This window comes from Tripterygium wilfordii, chromosome 13, assembly GCF_013401445.1.
Source record: "Tripterygium wilfordii isolate XIE 37 chromosome 13, ASM1340144v1, whole genome shotgun sequence".
Classification (NCBI taxonomy): Eukaryota; Viridiplantae; Streptophyta; class Magnoliopsida; order Celastrales; family Celastraceae; genus Tripterygium; species Tripterygium wilfordii.
The window spans coordinates 2,491,962-2,517,727 of NC_052244.1; the positions used below are offsets into that span (position 1 = coordinate 2,491,962).

General features: G+C 37.3%; 6 protein-coding genes across 6 annotated transcripts; 4 read left to right on the top strand and 2 right to left on the bottom strand.

Annotated features, from left to right (window-relative positions):
- Nucleotides 1–2,562: 2,562 nt before the first annotated feature.
- LOC120011700 (putative homeobox-leucine zipper protein ATHB-51) lies at nt 2,563–3,793 on the top strand. Its single transcript, XM_038862798.1, has 3 exons — nt 2,563–2,896; nt 2,987–3,339; nt 3,505–3,793. The coding sequence occupies exons 1-3, from the start codon at nt 2,806–2,808 to the stop codon at nt 3,763–3,765; spliced, it is 705 nt and encodes a 234-aa protein (XP_038718726.1). The 5' UTR covers nt 2,563–2,805; the 3' UTR covers nt 3,766–3,793.
- Nucleotides 3,794–4,604: 811 nt separating this feature from the next.
- On the bottom strand, nt 4,605–7,084 carry LOC120012240 (60S ribosomal protein L24-like). The gene is made up of 5 exons (XM_038863568.1): nt 7,000–7,084; nt 5,997–6,072; nt 5,743–5,844; nt 5,262–5,410; nt 4,605–5,014 (listed from the first exon to the last, which is right to left on the bottom strand). Exons 1-5 carry the CDS (start codon nt 7,008–7,010, stop codon nt 4,861–4,863), a joined length of 492 nt encoding a protein of 163 aa, XP_038719496.1. The 5' UTR covers nt 7,011–7,084; the 3' UTR covers nt 4,605–4,860.
- Nucleotides 7,085–7,515: 431 nt separating this feature from the next.
- On the top strand, nt 7,516–11,630 carry LOC120013132 (serine/threonine-protein kinase SRPK-like). The gene is made up of 4 exons (XM_038864813.1): nt 7,516–7,755; nt 8,699–9,655; nt 10,704–10,751; nt 10,839–11,630. The coding sequence occupies exons 1-4, from the start codon at nt 7,516–7,518 to the stop codon at nt 11,244–11,246; spliced, it is 1,653 nt and encodes a 550-aa protein (XP_038720741.1). The 3' UTR covers nt 11,247–11,630.
- A 1,484-nt stretch (nt 11,631–13,114) lies between these two features.
- LOC120013134 (late embryogenesis abundant protein ECP63-like) lies at nt 13,115–14,757 on the bottom strand. The gene is made up of 3 exons (XM_038864815.1): nt 13,804–14,757; nt 13,593–13,711; nt 13,115–13,497 (listed from the first exon to the last, which is right to left on the bottom strand). Exons 1-3 carry the CDS (start codon nt 14,755–14,757, stop codon nt 13,194–13,196), a joined length of 1,377 nt encoding a protein of 458 aa, XP_038720743.1. The 3' UTR covers nt 13,115–13,193.
- Nucleotides 14,758–15,865: 1,108 nt separating this feature from the next.
- Nucleotides 15,866–19,882, top strand: LOC120013133 (beta-galactosidase-like). The gene is made up of 16 exons (XM_038864814.1): nt 15,866–16,015; nt 16,108–16,203; nt 16,288–16,400; nt 16,505–16,571; nt 16,683–16,775; nt 16,896–17,039; nt 17,138–17,223; nt 17,342–17,447; nt 17,555–17,642; nt 17,774–17,892; nt 17,984–18,142; nt 18,258–18,463; nt 18,570–18,673; nt 18,760–18,869; nt 18,961–19,188; nt 19,280–19,882. The coding sequence occupies exons 2-16, from the start codon at nt 16,108–16,110 to the stop codon at nt 19,880–19,882; spliced, it is 2,322 nt and encodes a 773-aa protein (XP_038720742.1). The 5' UTR covers nt 15,866–16,015.
- A 1,763-nt stretch (nt 19,883–21,645) lies between these two features.
- On the top strand, nt 21,646–25,600 carry LOC120013628 (beta-galactosidase 15-like). The gene is made up of 15 exons (XM_038865505.1): nt 21,646–21,816; nt 21,921–22,016; nt 22,094–22,206; nt 22,304–22,370; nt 22,483–22,575; nt 22,677–22,820; nt 22,926–23,011; nt 23,186–23,291; nt 23,396–23,483; nt 23,576–23,694; nt 23,810–24,174; nt 24,284–24,387; nt 24,472–24,581; nt 24,663–24,890; nt 24,998–25,600. Exons 1-15 carry the CDS (start codon nt 21,646–21,648, stop codon nt 25,598–25,600), a joined length of 2,493 nt encoding a protein of 830 aa, XP_038721433.1.
- Nucleotides 25,601–25,766: the final 166 nt, after the last annotated feature.

The following is a 25,766-nucleotide window of genomic DNA, read 5'->3' on the forward strand; positions in this document are numbered from 1 at the left end:
TCACCGTCTATTGGTCATGTTTGGCACTGAAATGTTCACTTGTTTGCTGGTCCAATGACTCTTCAATTTTGGCGATCAACACACAGTTTGTATGCTGGGTTGGGTCTACATACATACTATATATATATATATATATATACACGAGAATTCTCTTATAGGTTGTCCGGGTGTCTCATTTCAGCTATCGAAAAAAATATATATATAAAAAAATTGTGATGACCGAGTTTGACCAGTTCGGGTCATACATGAATCGCCGGATTCTGACCAAAAACTTATTGGGGAAGATGCACATCGTCCAGACGAGTCGAATGATATGGTTGTTGGTCAAGAGGAACATTGGAGTTGACGATGGGAAGAGATGGCGATTGCTGCTTCAAGCTTAATTTATGTCCAATTTCCATCGTGATTCAATTTGTAGTTCGTAAAAAAAAAGTTTATGGCAATCGAGAGCTTCGTTTCAGTATGTCGGCTGAATGATGATCTTTCTTGTTAGGAAGCCGGTAGTGATTTCTGTGAAATAATTTATTTTTTTTTTATTTTTTTCAACTTTCATCCCGGTCATTGGTCATATCCAACCGCTAAGATGAGACATCCATATATATATATACACCTCGTCACAATTCATAGGACTGTTGTTACAACTATTGAAACAAGCAGCTGTGGCTCTAGAGTTTGCAGATGGTCCAAACTTGCTCTCTAAATTGGAACCTGTAGATGGTCCACGTCTAATGTTTGCCTTTACATCTCTTACTGAAAATTTCTTTCCACCTCGACTCTCAACTTCAAAATTACTTAGTTGACATCACTACGACTACAAACTGAACCCCAACAGATCAGAACACACTCATATTTATGAGAGTGAATTGATTGTTAGATTTCCAAATTAAGACCTATCAAATTCATGCTAATCAACACTAATCATCCCATGATTCAGATACTTAATGATTGTTTTCACTAAAACAAAATATGTATAATCAGTTTGCTAGGTTTCAGCAATGAATGCACTTTTGATTTCTATTAATTTCCATCCCAAATACACCAACAATATTATTCTCTTTAGGGTTATCAATTCAATAAGGATACGTCGGGCTTGCAAGATGTTGTTCTTCATGGGTCGTCGCCTATGGTATTTAGGTCCAAAAAATACGTTGTAAATGTGAGAGGGAGTCGGTTTTTTTTATATGCCATTTAGCTGGGTTATGTAAGATGGATGTGAGATTATAGTCTTTGACAATTTTAGCAAAAGGAAGGTTTGGTCAACAACTTGAATGTAAAATAAAAATGGCTTCCAATTCTCTAGGATTCTTGCTCTTTCTCACATAGATAAATGATCCCTTTATTGCCATTTAAAGGAAATTAAGCAGAAGACTCTGAACTGACATAATTTCCATGTACAGTACACACTGCATATGTCAATGACTTACACATCTCTGAAACTCTAACCTTGTTATGGCTGTTGTGCAACCAGTTGTTAATCAATGCAGATCAAGAATCAAAGATTAAGTCATTGAAGCAGTAACCTCTCACTCTCTCTATCTGTCTCATCTCTTTCACTCTTTTGGGCTCAATGCACCCTCATACATGTGAAAAAAAAAATCTAATCTCACTTTGTACGTCTCTTTTGGGTTGCAACAAAAAGATACCCTTCTTTTACAGTCCATAGACCTGACCACCCTATACAATACACACACACCTAATTAATGGCAATTCATCAAAACCCTGTCAAGACTATAATCTCATATCTGTCTAGCATAACCCAACCGAATGTGTTATAAGTAAAGCTCTCAAACCCTCTTACTTCAACAATGGATCTTTAGAGCGTAAGTACCTTTGGTGACGGTCATGAAGAACAAAACCTAGCGGGCTCAATATATTCATTGTGAATAGTGAAACGGTATTGTTGGTGTGTTTAGGATGAGAATTTCAACATGATATCAGAGCAAAGTCTCGGTCAAGTTGGATGTGACCTCCACTCCACTTGTTAGGTCTGACATAATTTAGCCCGCAAGTGCGAGGGAGTGTCAAGACTATAATCCCACATCGGTCTGATATCCGAGTGGCTTGTAAACAAAGCGCCTAGACTCTCTCACTTCAACAACGTGTTTTCTAGACCTAAATAACATTCGTAACGCCCATGAAGAGCAAAACCTTGCGAGCCGATGAATTCATAGTGAACCGATAAACCCAAAGAGAACAATATTATTGGCGTGTTTTGGTTGAGATTTTCAATACAACTCACCATTTTTAACACAAACACTTCAGCTTTCAAGTCTCTGCTTCACTGAATGTTAATTATGGTGGGTGAATTCAAAACTGTACGTACACACACACTTTTTTCTACCTTCTCTTCCTCTTTCTTCGTCCTTTTTTTTTTGTCCTCGCCAGAGAGAGAGAGATTGAACTTTGCAGGCTCTGAAGCAGACATTTTTGGGACCAGATAGAGACCTTTGATTCCAGTCTTCTTCTTTTTTTTCTTTTTTTTTCCTCTTCCATTTATGTCTCCATTCTTGCAACCGACAACACCTCCTCTATATTTATACTTTGTTGTGCCCCAAAAGTGCAGTATCGACAATCCTCACAATCACAGTTTCCTTCTTGTTTTATTTCACGTCCTCACAGTCTCTCAACTAGTATTTTTTTTTTCCACTTATAGAAGCTGACATGCATGCCACGCCTCTCTCAAGCCTGTTACTCTCAGACCCATCATCTGTCTCTCCCACACTCAAGTACTAGATCCTTCTATCCCAATCACATCTAATAAAAACAAATTTGTGATTTGATTTGAGAAGAGACAGATTCACATATATGGACTGGAATACCAACTTAAGAGCTTTTGTTCCTCGACCAGAGTCTTCCTTCAACTTCCTTTACAACCACAACTATGACCAATTTGCAGGTAGAGTACTGATTCTTCAAATGCGTGTGTATGTATATATATATACATTCAATATTAGTTGTCATGCAATATATATACTTTATTTTTCAGGGATGAAAGTGAATGTTGTTCATCCAGGAATGGCAGAGATGTCACAATATGGTTTGGTGCCTGGAGTACTGGACAAGAACAGCATTAATAACTATGGAAATCAAGAAAAGAAGAAGAGATTGACAAGTGAACAATTGGAGTCACTGGAGAGCTGTTTTCAAGAGGAAACTAAGTTAGACCCTGATAGAAAGATGAAGCTTTCTCGCGAGCTCGGACTCCAGCCTCGACAAATTGCTGTCTGGTTTCAGAACAGGCGCGCTAGGTGGAAGGCAAAGCAGCTCGAGCAACTATACGACACCCTCAAACAAGAATTTGATGTCATTTCTAGAGAGAAACAGAAACTTCAACAGGAGGTTTGTTGCGAACAAATCTTTTTTTTATAATTAAGAATTCTCCAACCCAACATGTCCACAGAACAGCTAAGCCAGCTCTAAACTATCATCACCGTAAATGTTAACTTATGGTAGGAATTGTTATTTTGTTGTGCGGAACTTGAGAAGATCAACATTTGTTTGTAGGTTGTGAAACTGAAAGCTATAGTGAGAGAGCAAGTGCAAGGAGGCAACAGGAAGCAAGTGTCAACGACGGATATATCCGGGGAAGAGACAGTAGAGAGCACATCTGTGGCCATTCGCAGCTCAAGCAAGCCTCGCAGCAGCACAAGTAACCAGCAGAATATTGCAGAGTACAACTATATTTTCAATGCGGATGATTACAGCCCAGTTACACCATGGAATTCTACTACTGTCCAGCCAGTCCAGCTCCCATCTTATCCATAGAAGGATTATGTAGTAATATCAATCTAGGTTATCAGCTCCAGTGTAGTATATCTTAAGAAGATTAGATCAGCTTTTTAATTAGCTTAGTAAGATTGGTAATCTTGTATTTCAGTAAAAGTTTGGAATTGCTGTTGGTTACTCATGAGCTGCTCTAACTCTTCTTTCTTCTTCTTTTTTTAGATATTTTTAGTAACAAGACCACATTTTTCCCTGTCCTCTTTAAGGAAAAGTCACTAGCAATTAATTGATTTTACCTTACTGTGTAAGTAGGGAAAGTGAAAACGACCATGAAGCATAGTTTTTACTTTTTAAAGCACAAGTTGGGTGAATTAATTATAAGCACTTAAGGTTTTGTTTGGTATGCCGGATTAGATAACATTGGACTGGAATGAATTGGAAAAGATTTGATTGAAATGGACTAGATAGGACAATATTAGGGTAGATTAAAGTTATCTTGCGTCATCATCCGAGCCTTATTCCAAATAGTTTGAGATCGACTACATGAATTCATTTGAGCAATCAATGCGAATCAACAATAAGGATTCTTTTCCTCCAATCATCCCTATCAAGGTCATACTTTCAACAATGCCTATTGAATTCATATATTTCTTTATGACTTTGATCCATGTCTTTTAGGTCTCTCTCATCTTTTTGCCATCTCCTAGATTAGTTGTCTTGACTTTCCTCACTATCGCATTACTACCTCTGACTTGGGTTGCTGGGTTCAACCCCTTCACCAAGGCCAAGGTTTACCTATACGAAAACAGAAATGTACCACCTCAATTCTTCCTACCAACAAACTCAGCGAATAGCAGTGAACTAAAACATGAGGCCACAAGTAAAAAAATGAAAAATTTAAGAGACGGATAGATGTCATCCATTGTAGAACCCCTAATCTGTAACGTTGATTTTGCGTCTATCCATAGGATAACTAACAAGACATAAAATGAACAAAAGATTCAGAAAACAACTTGGCCAGTAAGGCCAATCACTCCATACATAACGCCGCCTCCAATAAATCCTTACAAAATCCGCAAATTGAACAACCATTTCTATCTATTACCAAACTTGGGAAGGAAAGGGCAAAATTGCAGCTCAGCGCTTTCCACCTCCACCACCAAGCTTAGGACCCTTTGGGGCAGCACCTTTGGGAACGTTACCCTTGCCTGTCTTCTGTGACTTGGACATTACCTCTGCCTTCTTAGCCTTCTTCTCATCTTTAGTTTTCTTGATCCTCTCCTTGATTTCACTGCAAAACACAGGCACTAATGAGCCGAACTTCCAAACATCCCATATATTGCAAGCCAAGTCGCAATAAAAAGTTCCAGAAAGAGACAACTCCTAATGCATGTAATTAGATCAACGTTGCAAGAAAGATTGGATAGTAGTTCCATAACATACTACACATCTGCAAATACTATATTACGATACATAGCGGATAAAAAGATACTAACAAAAGCAGGCAAACAATAACTTGCTACAGAAGAAAAACACACCGGAGAGCAGCTTCCCTCGCAGCATCACGAACTTCAGGCTTTTCTGCTCTTTTCTTTTGGATAACTTCCAAGGTAGCTCCTACAATGGACCTAGAGTAAGGCTTCTTGGTGGCACGTCTCCTCTTCTTTACAGCCTCTTGGGCAATATCCTGTGCTTGTCAATATAAAAGGCTCAATTAGTCACTAATACTAAACCACCCAACTGTACAGGAAGTTAAAAATAAAATGGTCTAGAACAATCTGACATTTGGGATGTTTGAAACTAATAAACAAAGATGTATGAAATCAACAGTCAGTGAAAAGTAATATATTTTAGGTACAATTTAAGAGAAAATGTACTGAAAAAGTAAACTAATGATGTCAAAAAAACTCCCAGGCAGTCTTGGTTTTTAGATGTAAAATTGACAATGAGACAGAGAATCTTCACATGGTTTCAATCTACAATTCATTTAAATAACATGCAAAGTAAAAGTAAACTCACCTTCTTATGTTGCTTCCTGTACATGGCTGTCCATGTAAGCTTCGAAGGCTTCAACCGATTGTGAAAGTACCTCTTGCACTTTGAGTTGGCAAACAGGAACACCTATATGAATCAAGAAAGCACATCCAAATAATCAGAACACTAAATAGAAACTTAATATTGAGGTGCAACAGAGAAATGAAAAGGGTAATCAAAAAATTGTCCGCAAACAAGTGCCTGTAAGGCTATTTCAATTAGATACACATAAATTTTACCTGTGAATCAGAACGGATAAATCTAATGCCTCTCCCTGGGTATATCTTGGCTCCACTGAAGCGACAGAGTTCAGTCCTGAAGTTCAAAATTTAAACATAAATTTCACATTGAAAATTTTACTTCTTTATGCGGGTTCTGTATGTTTCAATCATGAGTTAAAAATACAGATCTATTGTAGCCAATTAAGAGGCTGGAAGGAAAATCACATCACAGGAACAATTGTTCAACATAGAACAATGGAAAGCAATCTATCTCCATCGTTGCTCACAAATATTCTATAATAACATCTAAGCCATCTAAATTCAAGAGCTAGTTTGGTCAGCCATGACAGGAGGCATGCAAAATTATAATGCTCCTGAGCCTAATTTAATGCTCGTCCACAATTTTGTACCAACGCAAGAAATTATCCTCATTTTCTCCAAATCACTGAAATAAATCAAAGACTCAATTTAATGCTTTACATTATAATTCATTGATCTAACAGTGCGCAGTTTCAATCATATATTTATCCCTTTTATATTCCACCACCTAATTTTCTAATCCCGTGCTACTCTATTTCTTCTAGGCAATTTCTTAAAGCATATATCCACTATTATCATTATATGTTGTGTGGTTAGACTCCCCCGGAATCACTTAACAATCCTTAGTAAGTATCCTATCTAACTTTCGTGTAAGAGATGAAATTTATCAGACCAAAGTTATGCCCACTCACAAATAAGGGCACATACATCAATAAAATCACAAGAAAATAAGCAGTTCATAGAAATAGTTTCTATCATCATAGAACCATCAACAAGCGTGTAAAATAAACGGAACTGATCCATCAGGCATCTATAGATACAAATAACAGGTTATCATATCTATATGCGGACAGAAATCTCCTAAAGCCACTCGATTGAAAGTGAATAGTTTTCGAAGTAACAAAAGCAAATCAGGAAAAAATTGATATTTCTGCAATTAATTAGCAAGTATGCGCATAAAGGGGGAGAAGAGAAACCGTACTTGAGAACCATGACTGCTTCTTCTGTTGTGCCGCTGTGTAGCTCCTTCCTCGCAGTAAAAAAAAACCCTAGAAGAAAATGTCTATTCTTTTAATACCCCCGTGTGTTTTCAGGTTAGGAAAAAGCCATAGCGGACCAAACTTTCAAGGTATTGGGCTTTGGATCTGTAAAAAGCGGTAGAAATTTTATGGGCTTGTAGTCTGCCCAATTAGAACCCATGGCGGCCCAAAATGTTGGGCCATTTGTTGATGACGTGACAGCGGCACTTACTGAACCATTTTAAACGGGTAACTGGGTAAGGCTCCGAACCCGTTTTACATGCAGAGAGGAACACAGTTCAAAGTGGAAGGCCCTTCTCCGATCACAAAAAGAAAAAACAAAAATATCAGTAAACCAGAAATTCCTTTCACGATTGAGCAAAGCGAGATCCATACTCCACCGGAGCCCTAATTTTTGAACAAACAGGAATATAATATATTGCTAAGCCTGAACTGGATCGAGAGTCTCGATTGCTCCAATGAATCGGTCAGTGGAGGAGGATAGGAAGAAGCGGGAGGAGGAGCATGAGGAAGATGGGAGCACCGATAGTGGCGGTGACTACACTTCGGAAGATGAGGGGACGGAGGATTACAGGCGGGGAGGTTACCACGCTGTCCGCATCGGCGATTCCTTCAAGAATGGCCGCTACGTCGTTCAAAGCAAGCTCGGTTGGGGTCACTTTTCCACTGTCTGGCTCGCCTGGGACACAGTTCATTCCGTACGCATCTTTATTGTTTTCTTACTTTCCATACATACTCTCATTTTGTTGATCTCATGATTCATTGTAGCTTTAGTTGAGGAAATCTTTTGTTAATCGTCGTCTTATGTGTCTCTAGTTCGCTTTTCCATTTGGTTCCTGAGATAATGGAGGAAGAGAACGAAATATATGAATTTCGTTCTGTCGTATACATTTTTCATTATTTTCTTAACCTTTTGGCTTACTGAATGAAGTCATTGTCTTTTGATCCAGGCTGTTGAGTTAATTTTCAATTATTGAACCGTTGTTTCTAATTTCTACCTAGTTACTCTGCATTTAGGTCCTGAACTACCTCGCTTTTGTTTCGTCTTCCACATGGTTGGCTGCAGATATTTAATTTATTTGCTTTTCTATGTTGATCCTGCCCTTTACAAAACTTGTTCCGTAGTGTGTGATTTCTGTGATATAACCGATCTATATGTGTGTGTTTAGACTCTGCTAAATCTTGCTGCTGAGACTTTAGGGAAAGCCTGAAACTAAAGTATTCATTTGAACTTTTCTATAATTGGCTTTTGGGATCATCATATTAGAACATCCATAGTCAAGTAGCCTCATATATGCCTACTTGGCTTGCTTGGTTTCCTCCATAGTTGAGCCTGAGCTACGCAAAAGATGAGAAGTGGCTTTTTAAGAACCTTATATCCATGCCTTCTAAACCCTACAGATGAGGGTTGGAGAAAACACTTATTGGGAGTTTCCCCAAACCGTCATTTTGTCTTCCATTTGTCTCCCAAGCAAGGTTATCTCATCTCATTCCCAACACCTCCTCTACACTTTCTTTGCTAGCAAGCCCTAAGAGTAGAAAATTTCAGGTGGAAATATCAATTTTAAATTCTTATATTTTCTTCCTTATTTGCTCACCCCACCCCCCCTCCTTTTCCCATATAATTTGTGGATTTTGCAGCTATATGTAGCTCTAAAAGTGCAAAAAAGTGCTCAGCACTATACCGAGGCAGCCATGGATGAGATAACGATCTTGCAACAGATTGCAGAGGGAGACCCAGATGATAAGAAATGTGTAGTGAAGCTTCTAGATCATTTTAAGCATTCAGGTCCCAATGGACAGCATGTTTGTATGGTTTTTGAGTACTTGGGGGATAATCTTTTGACACTTGTCAAGTTTACTGATTACCGGGGAATGCCTCTTCATCTGGTTAAGGAGATTTGCGTTCACATCTTGGTGGGTTTAGATTATTTGCACAGACAGCTTTCTATCATACACACAGATCTGAAGCCAGAGAATATATTATTATTGTCTACGATAGACCCGTCTAAGGATCCCAAAAAGTCAGGCATTCCTCTCATTCTTCCAAATAGCAAGGATATGACGCTGTTGGAGTCAAAGACACTGAATGGGGATTTGACTCGGAACCACAAGAAAAATATTCGAAGAAAGGCAAAACAGGCAGCTCAGGGATGTGTGGAGAAAGATGTTTGTGTGGAAGCTGAGGAAGATCCTGAATCATCTTCTGCTGCAGGTTCGGCTCTGAATGTGAAACTAAATGTAGCCTCTGTTAAAGATGAGCCCTCTAGCTCTGTGAATAAAAATAGAAAATCTCATGCTGATGGAACAAAGGATACTGAACCAGATCGCAGCAAGGGTAGTCGCTCGAGAAGGAAGAAGCTTTTAGCATCAGTTGATCTTAAGTGCAAACTGGTTGACTTTGGGAATGCATGCTGGACGTACAAGCAGTTCACGAATGATATTCAGACGAGACAATACAGATGTCCAGAGGTGATACTTGGATCAAAATACTCGACATCAGCTGACATGTGGTCCTTCGCCTGTCTTTGTTTTGAGCTTGCAACTGGTGATGTTCTCTTTGATCCACATAGCGGTGACAACTTTGATAGGGATGAGGTAAGTAATTCACTAGGATTTGCTATTTTTGGTCGTGTTCTTCTTCTATACTGCATGTTCTCTATTTCTGTGTCAACACTACCATGCTCAAACAACGAAGAACTTATATGATTTTGAAGGCCAATATAATAAGTATGCAATCGTTTAGTTTTGTACTGCCACATGGTAGAAGGAAATGGTAGCAGGGTAAACTAAACCAAGTGGTTATTCAGAGACACAGAGGAACCAAAAGTTTGGTTTCTCTTGATGCATCTGTGTCCCTCTCAATTTGTGTTATTTAATTCCTTCTTGTTAAAATAGTTATTAAAATAGTTATAAGATGGTGATTTTCATAGGAATTGTTGAACAAGAAATGGACTAATGGCAAGGTTGCTGATAATATAGTATTTTCATGTAAGTTGCCTAATGAATGGAAGTGGCATTTCTATTTTGCTGTGATAATGATGATGAGGTTCACTAGACAAGAATAATAGCTCCATTTTAGTGAAATTTGCAAAGCAGGCTAAAATTCTATTAGTGCCTGCTTTGCAAAGCGTACACTGCCTTCTGGTTAGAAATAATGTTTATTGTATAACACATCATTGTGCTTAGTCAGAAGTTGATGCAAAAAAAAAAAAAATTGATGCAAATAGTGTACTAAGTATATGATGATGTTGTCATCGAGGATCTAATCTATCTGATGGATGGGCTGCTAATTGGATCCTATGCCTAGTTATTCTTATTAAAGCATCTAATTTGTGGATATCTTTCCGCGGCAGAAAACTTCCATGTGTTTAGCTTTTCGTTGAGTGTTTGACTGTTTTCCCCTCATTTTAAAATATAAGATGTGGATGTTTTTGAGGAAAGGCTGATTATGCTTATTAAGCTGTGATACATTTTGTTGTTACCCTGTGAGATGGATTTTCTTTGTTATATTTGCTTGAGCTGTATATTTTTTTTTGCAACTGGTTGATTTGGCCTTGTGAGCAATAAACTTCTGAGATGTTCCCTTTTTTTTCATGCTTCAAGCATGCTTAACAAATTAAACATTCTTCTCAATTTGTATCAGGATCACTTAGCATTGATGATGGAGCTTCTTGGAATGATGCCACGTAAGGTGAGATAAATAGCTCTCCCCCTTAAGAGAAATTCACCTCATAAGAAACTTGCATCTAACGTACAATTTATCTGAACTCATTCTCAGATTGCTTTAGGTGGTCGCTACTCCCGTGAACTTTTTAACCGATATGGTGACTTGAGACATATCCGTCGGTTGCGTTTCTGGCCCTTGAATAAGGTTCTCACAGAGAAGTATGAATTCAGTGAAAAGGATGCAAATGACATGATGGACTTCCTTGTTCCCATTCTTGACTTTGTCCCAGAGAAGCGGCCAACAGCAGCTCATTGCCTTCTTCATCCATGGATCAATGCAGGCCCTCGCCTTTTAGAGCCATCTATGCCTTCTAAAGAAGACCAGACTTTGGACTCGGAGAAAAAGAAAAGTGACAAGGATGAGAGGGAGGCAATGGAGGTTGGAATGGGGAATATTGCTATCAATGCAGATTGTAAGACAGTCAAAGATCACCCTTCCAGTAGTAAATTCTCCAAGTAGTTCATTGAGGTTGGACATCAGCCTACATGACTTTAAGCAACTCTATATTCGATGTTTTCCTGCGACAGCTGAGAGTCTGAGATTCTTTCAAAGCATGATTTTTCCCCCCTGACGATTTGGATTCAATGCTTATTTTGTGGATGTGAATGGGATTGGATGTCTAAGATATGGTAATGCTGCTGGTTAGGTTTGACAGGAATCACAACCGCACACAAATATTGGTTGTATACACATCCCACCAATATAAAACTGGTGGAATGAGACCCTTATTTACAAACTATTTAAGCATTTATTGTTTGTTCCATTTACGTACGTGTTTTCTATCCTTCATTGCTGTTGGATACAGAAACTACTTATTGATATACCAGAATCACATTTATTTCTTGTTGAGTAAATACAATAGATTTTGGGATGATACGAATTGAATCTCTGCGCTCATGGGCAGGGTAATAGAATAGATTTAGCACCTGTAATGTATTGAGATTTGCATTGGAATCCGACATGTCAACACCTGCCCCGACAATGACGATAATTTGTTTACAATTCGGGTCTCACTGTCGGTGAGACACTGACTAGGCTATTGGACCCATCATTCGGCCCTTGGGCTTTTCACAAGTTAAATAGAGTTGAGACTACAATTTTGGCCCACTAAATTATGGTCGTTGACAGTTACCACAATGGTTACATTTTGTTTGGACATGATGGTATATTGTCTCATATAATAGAGTATGGATTAAAAAACTTTACAATAATGCAATTATAGTCCTAAATTTGTTGAGAACATGTATGGTATGAACAATGACTTGCCCGATTTTTAGGCTCTACAATTTTCTAAAGTTTATAAAATGAGAAAAAAAATCACACAAATTTTAAAAATAAAAAAAATAAAAATTTTGGATTCAAATTATAGACTTTACAATTCTAAATGAATGAATTAGGGAGTCGTCAAATTTGACATGCCCTATGTTTGCTTACTTGATGGGCCCCACTTTCACCATACTCACAAGTACACCAAAAAGGGAAAAATACATCCCACCTTAACTACACTTAAAAACCAAACCACCAAATTTACATTTGTACCAATATATTTTATTGACACCGCCAGATAAACAAAATATCCAAACACATCAACAAAACACATCCACCAATACATTTTGTTGACCTCAACAAATTTACATGTAATTGCTCTCAATACATTTTGTTACCCCAACAAAACAAATTTATACCACAATTATACTATTGTGATTAATATCCAAACACAACCACCAATACATTTTATTGACCTCAACAAATTTATATACAATTGCTCTCAATATATTTCGTTACCCCAACAAAACAAATTTATACCACAATTATACTATTATGATTGCTCTCAATATATTTCGTTGCCCCAACAGAACAAAAACGAATATATTTTGTTGTCCCAACAGAACAAAAACTGTGGTTGTTCCGACTAGGCTATGGAACCCATCATTTCGCCTTTGGGCTTTTAACAAGTCAAATAGGTTTGAGAAGCTCGTTAGGATTTGGTTAACCAGCCCATGGGCTCTTACGTGCAGTCGTTCTATAAGCCAAAAGCCCACATTTAAAAAAAGAACAAAAAAGGAGTAACTAAGCACATCCTTCTCGATTGGCTCTCTAAAAAAGCCGTTAAGAGAGAAACCCGCTAGATTGAGAAACCTCGCAAGTCGCAAAACCATCCATATCTCCACAAATCTGCTCTCAATTTGCAATCTTTATTTTAGTCCCATCATCATTCTAACACATACTAATTCAAAATAAAATCTTAAAGACCAACTACTTTGTTCCATAATAAGCCAAAGATCAAGTCTTTATTGTACACACAATGACACAAAACAGGGGGGAAAGAAGAACAAATACTACAAAGCGACAGGCTCATAAGTTTAAAAAACAAACCAAACGACGTCGCATGACTACCATGATTGATTACTTATCATCGGCAGGACGCCTCTTGATTTCCAGGTGAATGACGCCCTCATCATCCAACCCTCCAACATCATTGAAAGTCTGACCGGCCATCTGATCAGACTCTTTGAGAGTAGCAGCCACAGCTCCAGGAGGAGGTTCTTCCAGTGTGATCATCTTCTCACCACTTCCGCTCTCCACTTCTCCGCGGTCGAGCTGCTCCTCCCCTTTCTTCTCCATGTCCGACGGTTGTGTCAGCTTTGACTTGATTGCCTCTGTCATGCTCCCAATTGAGCTAAAAATAGTACTTCTTGCTTCATTCCCCCTAACAAATTATATTTCCCAAAACAAATATAAAAGTACATTAATTTACTCAAAAACTCAAAAGAAAATTGAAAGAAAAAACTAAAATGGTCTCACTTTCCGGCTTTCTTGTCTCTAGCTTCTCGGTCATCATCGTCTTCTTTATATTCCCCCCCTGCAAGCTTCAGTTCTTCCATCTTCTGTCTTGCTGCCTCCTCGGTGTCGCTCAGTTTTTCCTATTAGCAATGGAACCAGCTCTTCATTAGAATAGTTCACCTAATGAATATATAATGAAATAAAAATAGAAATGATAGGCTAATTAATTAACCTTGGTTGCCTCTTTAGTTTCTTCTGTTTTCTGTTTGGTTTCTTCTTTTTTACCAGAAATAAGATCCATAGCCTTCCATACAGCCTCAGCAGCACTTTCCTTTAACTCACCAAGCTTCCCAACAGCCGCTTCCTTCCCCTCAAACCCTTTCTCAGCCGTATAATCCTTCGTCTCCCTCGCCTTCTCGCTCTCGGAATCCTTATACTCGCCAGCCTTTTCGTTGGTCTTCTCTGCCGTGTCCTTGGCCTTCTCTTTCATCTCCTCTGTCTTCCCCTTCGCAGCCTCCTTTGTCTCATTCGCCTTCTCGGCTGCATAATCCTTATACTCACCAGCCTTTTCCTTGGTCTTCTCTTTCATCTCCTCTGTCTTTCCCTTCGCAGCCTCCTTTGTCTCATTCGTCTTCCCTTTCATCTCATCTGTCTTCCCCTTCGCAGCCTCCTTTGTCTCATTCGCCTTCTCGGCTGCATAATCCTTATACTCACCAGCCTTTTCCTTGGTCTTCTCTTTCATCTCCTCTGTCTTTCCCTTCGCAGCCTCCTTTGTCTCATTCGTCTTCTCTTTCATCTCCTCTGTTTTCTCCTCTGCCTTCTCCTTGGTTTGATCTTTGTACTCTGTAGCCTTCTGTGCAGCGCTATCTGTGGTTTCTCTTGCCTTCTCGGTGACGTAATCTTTCTCCTCCTTCATTTTCTCTGCCGCTGCATTTGCTTTCTCCTTTGTCGACTCCGCAGTTTCTTCACTCTTGCCAACAACCACCTCTTTGGCGTGCTCGTATTTTTCTTGAACCACCCTCAAAACAGACCCAATAACGCCTGGTCTCTCCTGGTCAGGCTGATCATCTCTCTTTCTGTTCTCTCCTTCTTCGTCCTCACTTAATCTGTTAGCATCTCTCAAATCGGTGGCAGCAATTGCCGCAGCTGCCTCTGCTCTTTCTTCTTTTTCCTGCCTAGACGCCATTAAACACTGGAAAATATTGGATTCTCGCGTGTGTTTAACTTAGGCTAAGCAGCATGCTCTATATATCGTCGCTCGAGGGTCTTTATCTCTGCAAGTGATTAACACGTAGATGGTTTCTGCTGTCTGTAGCTGCCACGTGGTGTTATCTTCGTCGGAGATGACACGTGGTTTACATGCCAGCGGTGGGCGACACGTCAAGACATATTTTAAACTGAGGCGATATAAGCCAACCTTTCATGTCCCGACTCCCGAAGGCGAAGCTGTTGCCTGTCGGTTGTAAGTAGGGTACGGTACTGCTCCACGTGGATGTCCACTTGGAATGTAGGGACAGCCTGAGCAATGTCGAAGTCCATAGTATGATTTCTTAATGCTTGGATTAAGGCCCAACTCGGCCCAGGAAATGGGTTCTGGATTCGAACTGGTACCCGAATCATAATTAGGCCCAACTAATGGCCCAATTCTAGTCTCTTTATGCTCCTGTTAACAAATGATTAGGCCCTAATCGTACATTATGCTTCTCCTAGTGATAATTAAACACAGTCTTAAGTGAATAACTAATACTGAGAACCAGAATTCCATTCCTCCTCTAATTCTTTCTCCTCTTCCATTAGAATGTTGTATACTTGGAATAAAGATCTACTACATCTAGATCCGATCAACTAATTATCTATCTATCATAGAGAATAATTAATATTATCACATGATAATTCTAACTTAGATGAATTAATTAAGTATGATTATCATTTTGGCTTTCATTAATTACCAAAACCAAAGACAACATTTATCACTCACTCGCTCGCTCACTCCATGGCTAATCATTATCATAACTCAAGATTAAAATGAACTTCATTTATCAAATATTCAAAGGTGATATATAGCAGACCTCACGTACGTACAAATAATTGATTGATAAAAGTTTTACCAAAGATAGATTGAATGTTAATATTAATAATTATCTCTCTAAAACGTTGAACATTATCATTTCACCATTTCCTTCACTATAAATACCCCCACAGATACACTACTTAGCTTCACAAATCACACGTACATTTCCTCTTCATCGATCTCTTCATTGCAAGTGAAAATGGCGAGAATTGGAGTTAATCTGTCTCTCTGTAGTCTCTTTGTGTTTGCTTTGTTCGTTGCTGCTGCTTCATGTGCCAATGACGTGTCATACGATGATCGAGCATTAACGATCAATGGAGAAAGGAGGCTTATTGTATCAGGCTCCATTCACTACCCTCGTAGTACTGCTGAAGTAATTCAGCCCACTTTCATTTTTTTTGTTTAACATATTATTAATTAACTAAGTAACTAATTATGTTTGATTAATTTTGAAATTATATACAGATGTGGCCAGACTTGATTAGGAAAGCCAAGGAGGGTGGTCTCAACACAATTGAGACTTATGTGTTCTGGAATGCACACGAGCCACTACGTCGTCAGGTTCTTTATATATTACTTACTAATTAGTATTGGATTTGCAAAAAATGTGATACTAATTTATTTATTTTTCTGTGTTTTGTTTAGTATGATTTCTCAGGAAATCTGGATCTAGTTAGATTCATTAAGACTATCCATGAAGCTGGCTTGTATGCTATTCTTCGAATTGGACCATATGTTTGTGCTGAATGGAATTTTGGGTAATTCAAAATTTCCTTCTTTTTTTTGCATTTTATTAAATTTTTAATGAATTTATATGAAAATTAATTTCAACATTGATGTGAATTTTCCTTTTGTTTTGTAGAGGATTGCCTGTTTGGTTAACAAACATTCCAAACATGCATATGAGGACAAACAATGATGCATTCAAGGTACACCAATTTTAATTATTTTTATTGATATTTTCAACAATATATATATTATTGTTTAATTACTTTTCTGATATTTTTCTTTTTGGGTTTTGTTTTGATTTCAAAAATCAGAATGAAATGCAAAATTTCACCACACTGATTGTGGACATGATGAAACATAAGAAGCTGCTTGCCACGCAAGGAGGACCTATTATTGTAGCTCAAGTTTGTGACTTTAATTTCTTTGTTACATTAATAATTTTATTGTTTTAGGTATTAATTACTTTTATTAATTATTTATGACTCTAACAATAATATATTTTTCTAATTTTGAATTAAAAAAAGATCGAAAATGAATATGGAAATATTGAATGGTCTTATGGAGATGATGGAAAGAAATATATAGGCTGGTGTGCTAATTTGGCTGAAAGCTACAAGGTTGGGGTGCCATGGATCATGTGTCAACAAAATGATGCTCCAGAGCCAATGGTATAAATTCTTTGTGTTTAATTATGTAAAAATATATCTTCAAAAATAAATGTATTTATTTATTTGGTATCTAATTGGATCTAATCCTTGACATGCAGATTAACACATGTAATGGTTATTATTGTGATCAATTTCAACCCAAAAAAAATGTCCCGAAGATGTGGACAGAGAACTGGACTGGCTGGTTTGTTTACTCTTTTTGTTTTCTTGGCTCAAGAAGTAGCTTGAGGATTGTTCTCATATATCAAAAATAATATATCATATATATATTTTAATGACTTTGTGTAAAAATCAAACTATAGGTTTAAGAATTGGGGCATGAAAGATCCACACAGGACAGCAGAGGATGTTGCATTTGCAGTTGCTAGATTCTTCCAACTTGGTGGCACCCTTCAAAACTACTACATGGTTAGTTTACCTAGTAAATAAAAAATACTTCAAATTACTTTAAAACTATAATAAAAAATGGTAATTAATTAGAATTCTAATTAACATTTAATGGTTCTTGTTTTTAGTACCATGGTGGGACTAATTTTGGAAGGGTTGCTGGTGGTCCATACATTTCCACAACCTATGACTATGATGCCCCACTTGATGAATATGGTAATAATATCAATGTCATATTTTAATTTTGCATAATATTTGGAAATTTATTTGATTTGTAGTAATTGTGAATTGCATAATATTTGGAAATTTATTTGATTTGTAGTAATTGTGAATTTTGTTGTATATAGGTAATTTGAATCAACCTAAGTGGGGGCATCTTAAGAAGCTTCATGAACTCCTTTATGCCATGGAGAAGACCCTTACTTATGGTGAAAGGAAAGATACAGATTATGGAAATCAGTTATATGTAAGTTTTAAAATGATTTAAATCTAACTTATACCTGATTATGTATATATATATAATATGTGACTGACTATCTATATGGTTTCACTTGCAGTCAACTGTTTACATTTATGAAGGAAAACAAAGTTGTTTCTTTGCAAATGCTGCTAATGAAGATCAAAAACTCACCTTTGAAAACACTGAATACAATGTTCCTGGTTGGTCTGTTAGCATTCTCCCTGATTGCTTCAAAGAAGTTTATAACACTGCGAAGGTAATATATATAATTAGTTTCACGACTGCGTATGTGTGTGCATGAAGTGATCATGATTCTGTGACTGATGTTATGAGCATGTTTTTTTTTTTTTTTTAAAATATAAAAATGGCAGGTTAACACCCAAACATCAGTAATGGTGAAGAGAGGCAATGAAGCTGATGATGAAGAGGAACCCTATTCATTGAAATGGACATGGAGGCCTGAGAACTTAATGAACCTTGACACTGTTCTTGCTCAAGGAGATGCATTAGCTACAACTGAACTGTTGGACCAAAAATTCTTCAATGACACTTCTGACTACTTGTGGTACTTGACTAGGTAAGATAATCCACATTCCCTTCCATTCCTAATCAGTTCATCAATATATATATATGCTTTAATCTACATTTTGCTTTTGTTTTACTGATTTTGTTCTTCTTCTTAGTGTTGAAATTCAAGAAAGTGATCCTCTTTGGGGTCTTGACACAACGCTTCATGTACACACCGATGGCCACATAGTTCATGCTTTTCTAAATGGAAAGCACATTGGTAAGAAATGCAGTTTTGTTGTATATCTGAATCCAGTTTTGTCTGTTGGGGGTTAACTAACAGAATGAATGTTAATGGGATTTCAGGATCAAAATATAGTCCAGATGGTCATAATCATTTCATATTTGAAACAAACGCAAAACTAAAGCTCGGAACCAATGAAATAGTTTTGCTTAGTGTCACTGCTGGATTGCCTGTAAGTAGAATTGCATTCTCTGTCTTTTGAGTATTATCTTCAACTTAAACATATATATATATATATAACAAATTTTGACCTGGTTTTGTAGAACTACGGTGCCAAATTCGAAGAGATCAGGACGGGAATTCATGGACCGGTTAGATTGTTTGCTACTAAGAACAATGAGGTGATAAAGAAGGTGTTAGATAACAGTAAATGGGTTTATCACATCGGCTTACATGGTGAAAAGATGGAGTTATACCTACCTGGTACTAATCCAAAACACCCTTGGCAATCTGAAAATCTGCCATCAAACAGGATGTTTGTTTGGTACAAGGTAATAATGTATTTTGCTGTCTTATATATGTTTTGTCTTATGTTTCAAAAGCATTTGCTGATATGGAAAAAATCTAATTGTTCTGTTTCAGACAACCTTCAAGGCTCCATTGGGTACTGATCCAGTTGTGGTGGACTTGTTGGGTTTGGGCAAAGGACATGCATGGGTGAATGGCAGAAGCATTGGGAGATACTGGCCAAGCTACCTTGCTAGTGAAAATGGTTGTGATGATATTCACAAGTGCGATTATCGAGGAGCTTACGGGGCTGATAAGTGCGTCACCAACTGCGGGAAATCTTCTCAGCAATGGTACCATATTCCAAGAGAGTTTCTGAACGAAGACAAGAACGAGTTGGTTTTGTTCGAAGAAATGGGAGGAACTCCTCTTCTTGTCAACTTCCAGACAGTTACTGTGGGAAGAATTTGTGCAAATGCTAACGAAGGTGTGAATTTGGAACTATCTTGCCAAGGTGAGAGAGTTATATCAGACATAAAGTTTGCAAGCTTTGGTGAACCAAAAGGCAGTTGTGGTGAATTTGTGAAAGGCAGTTGTGAGTCTCCTAACACCTTGTCTGTGCTCAGAAATCTGTGTGTTGGCAAGGGTAGCTGTGCTGTTAATGTGACTGAAGACACTCTTGGCGCAACTGGTTGCAAATGTGGGCAGTATAGGCTCGCTGTCGAAGCCATTTGTTAGAGAGATTGATATTAAGTTAGGGTAGAAGATGTGCTAGTTCTATGTTTTTCTCCCGTTAGGATATTAGTTTAGGAATTAGTACTCCAGTAGGTTTGTTTTCAGTACTTATATGTTCAATGAAAAGTTCTTGAAATTTCAATATATTAAGTCTCATTTTTATACATTTATTTTGTTTCCCAACACATTTGCCATCTCTACTGCATGCATGCCTATCATCAGTGACAGGACTTGAGAGTTTCTGTAATAAAAACTGTATAACAAGCTAGACTTTTCATTCAAAGACCAACTACTCTCCCTAGAGTACTACTTGTTCACACTTCTTGTCAGTTTCTCACTATGCTGATACTTGGGCTTCTTCAAGCTTGATCATTACAAGGACCTGATTAGAAATCGGGAGAAACCCTTTCACTTGTGAAGCCTTCTATAGTTTTTACAAATATTGCCTGATGCCGCTAAAGTCATTCCATCAAAACTCATACAGGCAGCGGAGCAGTTGAAGCAGACGAAAATGGTAATCGAGTTTGATAAGATCAAGGTCTCCAATCCCCTCGTTGAAATGGATGGTCTGATATCTTCCATCTCCCTATTCTTCAATTTCTTACATATATCAAAGTTACTGGATTTTTTTAAGAATAATCAGAACCACTAGCAAAGTTGCTGGATTTCAGTTTGCTCATCGATTGATGCTACCAATTCCCTTCTTTCTTTATGCAATTTGACAAATCTCTTTTGTTTGTTGCTTCAAAGGCAATTTCTTTATGATTACAAAATTCATATATTTACTTGAGTATTTTATCTTCTCTCTCACACAAACATATGTCTTGATCTCTGCAAGTGATTAACACGCGGATGGTTTCTGCTGTCTGTAGCCGCCACGTGGTGACGTGTTCGTCGGACACGACACGTGGTTTGCATGCCAGCGTTGGACGACACGTCAAATCACGTTTTAAGCCGAGGCGATGTAAGACGACGGGGAAGGGAAGTTGTCGCCCGTCGGTGACTGATACCAGGAAGTAAGGTACGGCAATGCTCCACGTGGATGTCCATGTGGAATGTAGGGACAGATTGCTCAGGCTATAGTATGATTTCTTAAGGCTTTGTTAATGCCCAACTCGGCCCAGTTCTGGTATCGAACTGGTACCTGAATCATGATTAGGCCCAACTAATAGCCCAATTCTAGTCCTTTTACGCCTGTTAACATATGATTAGGCCCAATTTCTTAATTCAGCTGCTGAATCTATCTTTTCATTTTTAATCGTATATTAGGCTTCTCTTAGTGATAATTAAACCCAGTCTAAACTAAGAAGCAGAATTCCATTCCTCCTTCAATTCTTTGTCTTTGTCTATTAGAATGTTGTACACTTGGAATAAAGCTCTACTACATCTGCATCTTCCGATCCACTAATCTATCATTATCACACGATAATTATAACTTAGATGAATTGATCAAGTATGATTATCATTTTGGCTTTCACTCACTCCCTAGCTTCATGCATGGCTAATCATTATCATAACTTAAGATTAAAATGAGCAATTCACTTATCAAATATTCAAAGGTGACAGCAGACTGACTTTACGTACAAATTCATTGATTGATAAAAGTTTTATCAAAGATAGATTGAATGTTAATATCAATAATTATCTCTCTAAAACGTTGAACATTATCATTTCTCCATTTCCTTCACTATAAATACCCCCCACAGATACACTACTTGGCTTCATAAATCACACATTTCCTCTTCATCTCTCCATTGCAAATGAAAATGGCGAGAATTGGAGTTAATCTGTCTCTCTGTAGTCTCTTTGTGTTTGCTTTGTTGGCTGCTGCTTCATATGCCATTGATTTATCATACGATGATCGAGCATTAACGATCAATGGAGAAAGGAAGCTTATTGTATCAGGCTCCATTCACTACCCTCGTAGCACTGCTGAGGTAATTAAGTCCATGCACTTTCTTTCTTTTTGTTTAACGAATATGTTAACATATTATTAATTAACTAATTAATTGTGCTTGCTTGATTTTGCAATTATATACAGATGTGGCCAGACTTGATTAAGAAAGCCAAAGAGGGTGGTCTCAACGCAATTGAGACTTACGTGTTCTGGAATGCACACGAGCCTCTACGTCGTCAGGTTCTTTATATTACTTATTAATTAATACTGATTTTCTAAAAATGTCATACTAATTATTATTTTGTGTGTGTGTTTAGTATGATTTTTCAGGAAATCTGAATCTGGTTAGATTCATTAAGACTGTCCATGACGCTGGCTTGTATGCAATTCTTCGAATTGGACCATATGTTTGTGCTGAATGGAATTTCGGGTAATTCAAAATATACGTTTTATTATTATTGTTAATGAATTTGTATGGAAATTAATTAATATTAATATTTATGTGAAAATGTTATTTTGTTTCGTAGAGGATTGCCTGTTTGGTTAACTAACATTCCAGACATGCATCTAAGGACAAACAATGATGCATTTAAGGTAATTATTTCACACCAATTTTATTTATTTTATTGAGATTTTATTTTATAGAATATATATATTGTTGTTGACCCTTTTTCTTTTGGGTTTTGTTTTGATTTTCAAAAATCAGAATGAAATGCAAAATTTCACCACACTGATTGTGGACAAGTTGAAACATGAGAAGCTCTTTGCCACACAAGGAGGACCTATTATATTAGCTCAGGTTAATTTGTGACTTTAATTTCTTTTTGCAAAAAATTCAATGTTTTAGGTATTAATTACTTTATTCTAATAATATATTTTTCTAATTTTGAATTAAAAAAGATCGAAAACGAATATGGAAATATTGAATGGTCTTTTGGAGAAGATGGAAAGAAATATATAGATTGGTGTGCTAATTTGGCTGAAAGCTACAATGTTGGGGTGCCATGGATCATGTGCCAACAAAATGATGCTCCAGAGCCAATGGTATATATATTCTTTGTCTTTAATTATGTAAAAATATATATTTTCAAAAACAAAATGTATATTTATTTATTTGGTTACTAATTGGATTTCATTCTTGACATGTAGATTAATACATGTAATGGTTATTACTGTGATCAATTTCAACCCAACAGAAAGGTCCCCAAGATGTGGACAGAGAACTGGACTGGATGGTTTGTTTACTCTTCTTGTTTTCTTCTTATGGCTATGAATTCCAAAAACTAGGGTGCTCTTCGGGTTTGGCTCAAGGAGTATTTAAATTGTATTTCAAACTCTTTAGCTATAAAAAAATATTATCATATATGTATATATATATTAATGATTTTATGTAAAAATCAAATCTATAGGTTTAAGAGTTGGGGCATGAAAGATCCATACAGGACAGCAGAAGATGTTGCCTTTGCAGTTGCTAGATTCTACCAACTTGGTGGTACACTTCAAAATTACTACATGGTTAGTGTACTTAGTAAATTAATTATACTTCAAATTACTTTAAAACTGTAATCAAAATAGTAATTAATTAGAGTTCTAACATTAATGGTTCTTGTTCTTCTTAGTACCATGGTGGGACAAATTTTGGAAGGGTTGCTGGTGGACCATACATTTCCACAACATATGACTATAATGCCCCACTTGATGAATATGGTAATAATATTATTATCAATGTTATATTTTAATTTTGCATAATATTTGGAAATTTATTTGATTTGTATTGTGAATTTTTTTGATGTATATAGGTAATTTGAATCAACCTAAGTGGGGTCATCTTAAGAAGCTTCATGAACTCCTTTACGCCATGGAGAAGACCCTTACTTATGGTGCAAGGGAAGATATTGATTATGGAAATCAGTTATATGTAAGTTTTAAAATGATTTAAATCCACTTAAAAAAAACTTATAGGTGATTATATATATATATGTGTGTGTGTGTGTGTGACTGACTAGTGACTATATATATGGTTTCACTTGCAGTCAACTGTTTACAGATATGAAGGAAAACAAAGTTGTTTCTTTGCAAATGCTGCTAATGAAGATCAAAAACTCACCTTTGAAAACACTGAATACAATGTTCCTGGTTGGTCTGTTAGCATTCTCCCTGATTGCTTCAAAGAAGTTTATAATACTGCCAAGGTTAACACCCAAACATCAGTCATGGTGAAGAAAGGAAATGAAGCTGATGATGAAGAGGAACCCTATTCATTGAAATGGACATGGAGGCCTGAGAACTTAATGAACCTTGACACTGTTCTTGCTCAGGGAAATGCATTGGCTACAACTGAACTATTGGACCAAAAATTCTTCAATGACACTTCTGACTACTTGTGGTACTTGACTAGGTAATATAATGCACATTCCCTTCCATTCCTAATCAGTTCATCCATATCTATGCTTTAATCTACATTTTGTTTTTGTTTTACTTATTTTGAGTCTATTGTTTTCTGATAGTGTTGAAATGCAAGAAAGTGATCCTCTTTGGGGTCTTGACACAACGCTTCATGTACACACCGATGGCCACATAGTTCATGCTTTTCTAAATGGAAAGCACATTGGTAAGAAACGCAGTTTTGTTGTTTATCTGAATCCAGTTTTGTCTGTTGGGGGGTTAACTAACAGAATGTTAATTGGGATTTCAGGATCAAAATATAGTCCAGATGGTCATAATCATTTCATATTTGAAACAAATGCAAAATTAAAGCTCGGAACCAATGAAATAGTTTTGCTTAGTGTCACTGCTGGATTGCCTGTAAGTACAATTGCATTCTCTTTTAGTCTTTTGAGTATCATCTTGTTATATATTTAACAAATTTTTGACATGGTTTTGTAGAACTACGGTGCCAAATTTGAAGAGATCAGGACAGGAATTCATGGACCAGTTAGATTGTTTGCTACTAAGAACAATGAGGTGATAAAGATGGTGTTAGATAACAGTAAATGGGTTTATCACATCGGCTTACATGGTGAAAAGATGGAGTTATACCTACCTGGTACTAATCCAAAACACCCTTGGCAATCAGAAAATTTGCCATCGAACAGGATGCTTGTCTGGTACAAGGTAATGTATTTGCTGTCTTATATTTTGTTTTTTGCTGTCTTATATATGTTTTGTCTTATGTTTCATAAGCAGTTTGCTGATATGAAAATATAATTGTTCTCTTTCAGACAAGCTTCAAGGCTCCATTGGGCACTGATCCAGTTGTGGTGGACTTGTTGGGTTTGGGCAAAGGACATGCATGGGTGAATGGCAGAAGCATTGGGAGATACTGGCCAAGCTATCTTGCTGGTGAAAATGGCTGTGATGATGTTCACAAGTGCGATTATCGCGGAGCTTACGGGGCTGATAAGTGTGTCACCAACTGTGGGAAATCTTCTCAGCGATGGTACCATATTCCAAGAGAGTTTCTGAACGAAGACAAGAATGAGTTGGTTTTGTTCGAAGAAATGGGAGGAACTCCTCTTCTTGTCAACTTCCAGACTGTTACCGTGGGAAGGATTTGTGCAAATGCTAATGAAGGTGTGAATTTGGAACTATCTTGCCAAGGTGAGAGAGTTATATCAGACATAAAGTTTGCAAGCTTTGGTGAACCAAAAGGCAGTTGTGGTGAATTTGTGAAAGGCAGTTGCGAGTCTCCTAACACTTTGTCTGTGCTCAGAAATCTGTGTGTTGGCAAGGGAAGCTGTGCTGTTAATGTCACTGAAGACACTTTTGGCCCAACTGGTTGCAAATGTGGGCAGTATAGGCTCGCTGTCGAAGCCGTTTGTTAGAGTTATTGATATTAGCCTAGGGTAGATGTGCTAGTTCTATGTTTTTCTCCCTTTATGATGTTAGTTTAGGAATTAGTCCAGTAGGTTTGTTTTCAGTACTTATATATTCAATGAAAGTTCTTGAGTTTTCAGTATAAGAGTCTCATTGTTATAACTTTCTTTTGTT

Excerpts from the sequence above, each read along its gene's own strand:
- LOC120013628 (XM_038865505.1), top strand. The coding sequence starts at position 21,646 with ATGGCGAGAATTGGAGTTAATCTGTCTCTCTGTAGTCTCTTTGTGTTT. Across the intron at positions 22,371-22,482 it reads CAAACAATGATGCATTTAAG|AATGAAATGCAAAATTTCAC; the intron begins GTAATTATTTCA and ends TTCAAAAATCAG. Across the intron at positions 22,821-22,925 it reads ATGATGCTCCAGAGCCAATG|ATTAATACATGTAATGGTTA; the intron begins GTATATATATTC and ends CTTGACATGTAG.
- LOC120011700 (XM_038862798.1), top strand. The coding sequence starts at position 2,806 with ATGGACTGGAATACCAACTTAAGAGCTTTTGTTCCTCGACCAGAGTCT. Across the intron at positions 2,897-2,986 it reads CAACTATGACCAATTTGCAG|GGATGAAAGTGAATGTTGTT; the intron begins GTAGAGTACTGA and ends TTTATTTTTCAG. Across the intron at positions 3,340-3,504 it reads AACAGAAACTTCAACAGGAG|GTTGTGAAACTGAAAGCTAT; the intron begins GTTTGTTGCGAA and ends ATTTGTTTGTAG.
- LOC120012240 (XM_038863568.1), bottom strand. Across the intron at positions 5,845-5,996 it reads TTATCCGTTCTGATTCACAG|GTGTTCCTGTTTGCCAACTC; the intron begins GTAAAATTTATG and ends TGATTCATATAG. Across the intron at positions 5,411-5,742 it reads ACAGGAAGCAACATAAGAAG|GATATTGCCCAAGAGGCTGT; the intron begins GTGAGTTTACTT and ends TGACAAGCACAG.
- LOC120013134 (XM_038864815.1), bottom strand. The coding sequence starts at position 14,757 with ATGGCGTCTAGGCAGGAAAAAGAAGAAAGAGCAGAGGCAGCTGCGGCA. Across the intron at positions 13,712-13,803 it reads AAACTAAAGAGGCAACCAAG|GAAAAACTGAGCGACACCGA; the intron begins GTTAATTAATTA and ends CATTGCTAATAG. Across the intron at positions 13,498-13,592 it reads AGAGACAAGAAAGCCGGAAA|GGGGAATGAAGCAAGAAGTA; the intron begins GTGAGACCATTT and ends ATAATTTGTTAG.
- LOC120013133 (XM_038864814.1), top strand. The coding sequence starts at position 16,108 with ATGTGGCCAGACTTGATTAGGAAAGCCAAGGAGGGTGGTCTCAACACA. Across the intron at positions 17,040-17,137 it reads ATGATGCTCCAGAGCCAATG|ATTAACACATGTAATGGTTA; the intron begins GTATAAATTCTT and ends CTTGACATGCAG. Across the intron at positions 17,448-17,554 it reads CCCTTCAAAACTACTACATG|TACCATGGTGGGACTAATTT; the intron begins GTTAGTTTACCT and ends TCTTGTTTTTAG.
- LOC120013132 (XM_038864813.1), top strand. The coding sequence starts at position 7,516 with ATGAATCGGTCAGTGGAGGAGGATAGGAAGAAGCGGGAGGAGGAGCAT. Across the intron at positions 7,756-8,698 it reads CCTGGGACACAGTTCATTCC|CTATATGTAGCTCTAAAAGT; the intron begins GTACGCATCTTT and ends TGGATTTTGCAG. Across the intron at positions 10,752-10,838 it reads TTGGAATGATGCCACGTAAG|ATTGCTTTAGGTGGTCGCTA; the intron begins GTGAGATAAATA and ends ACTCATTCTCAG.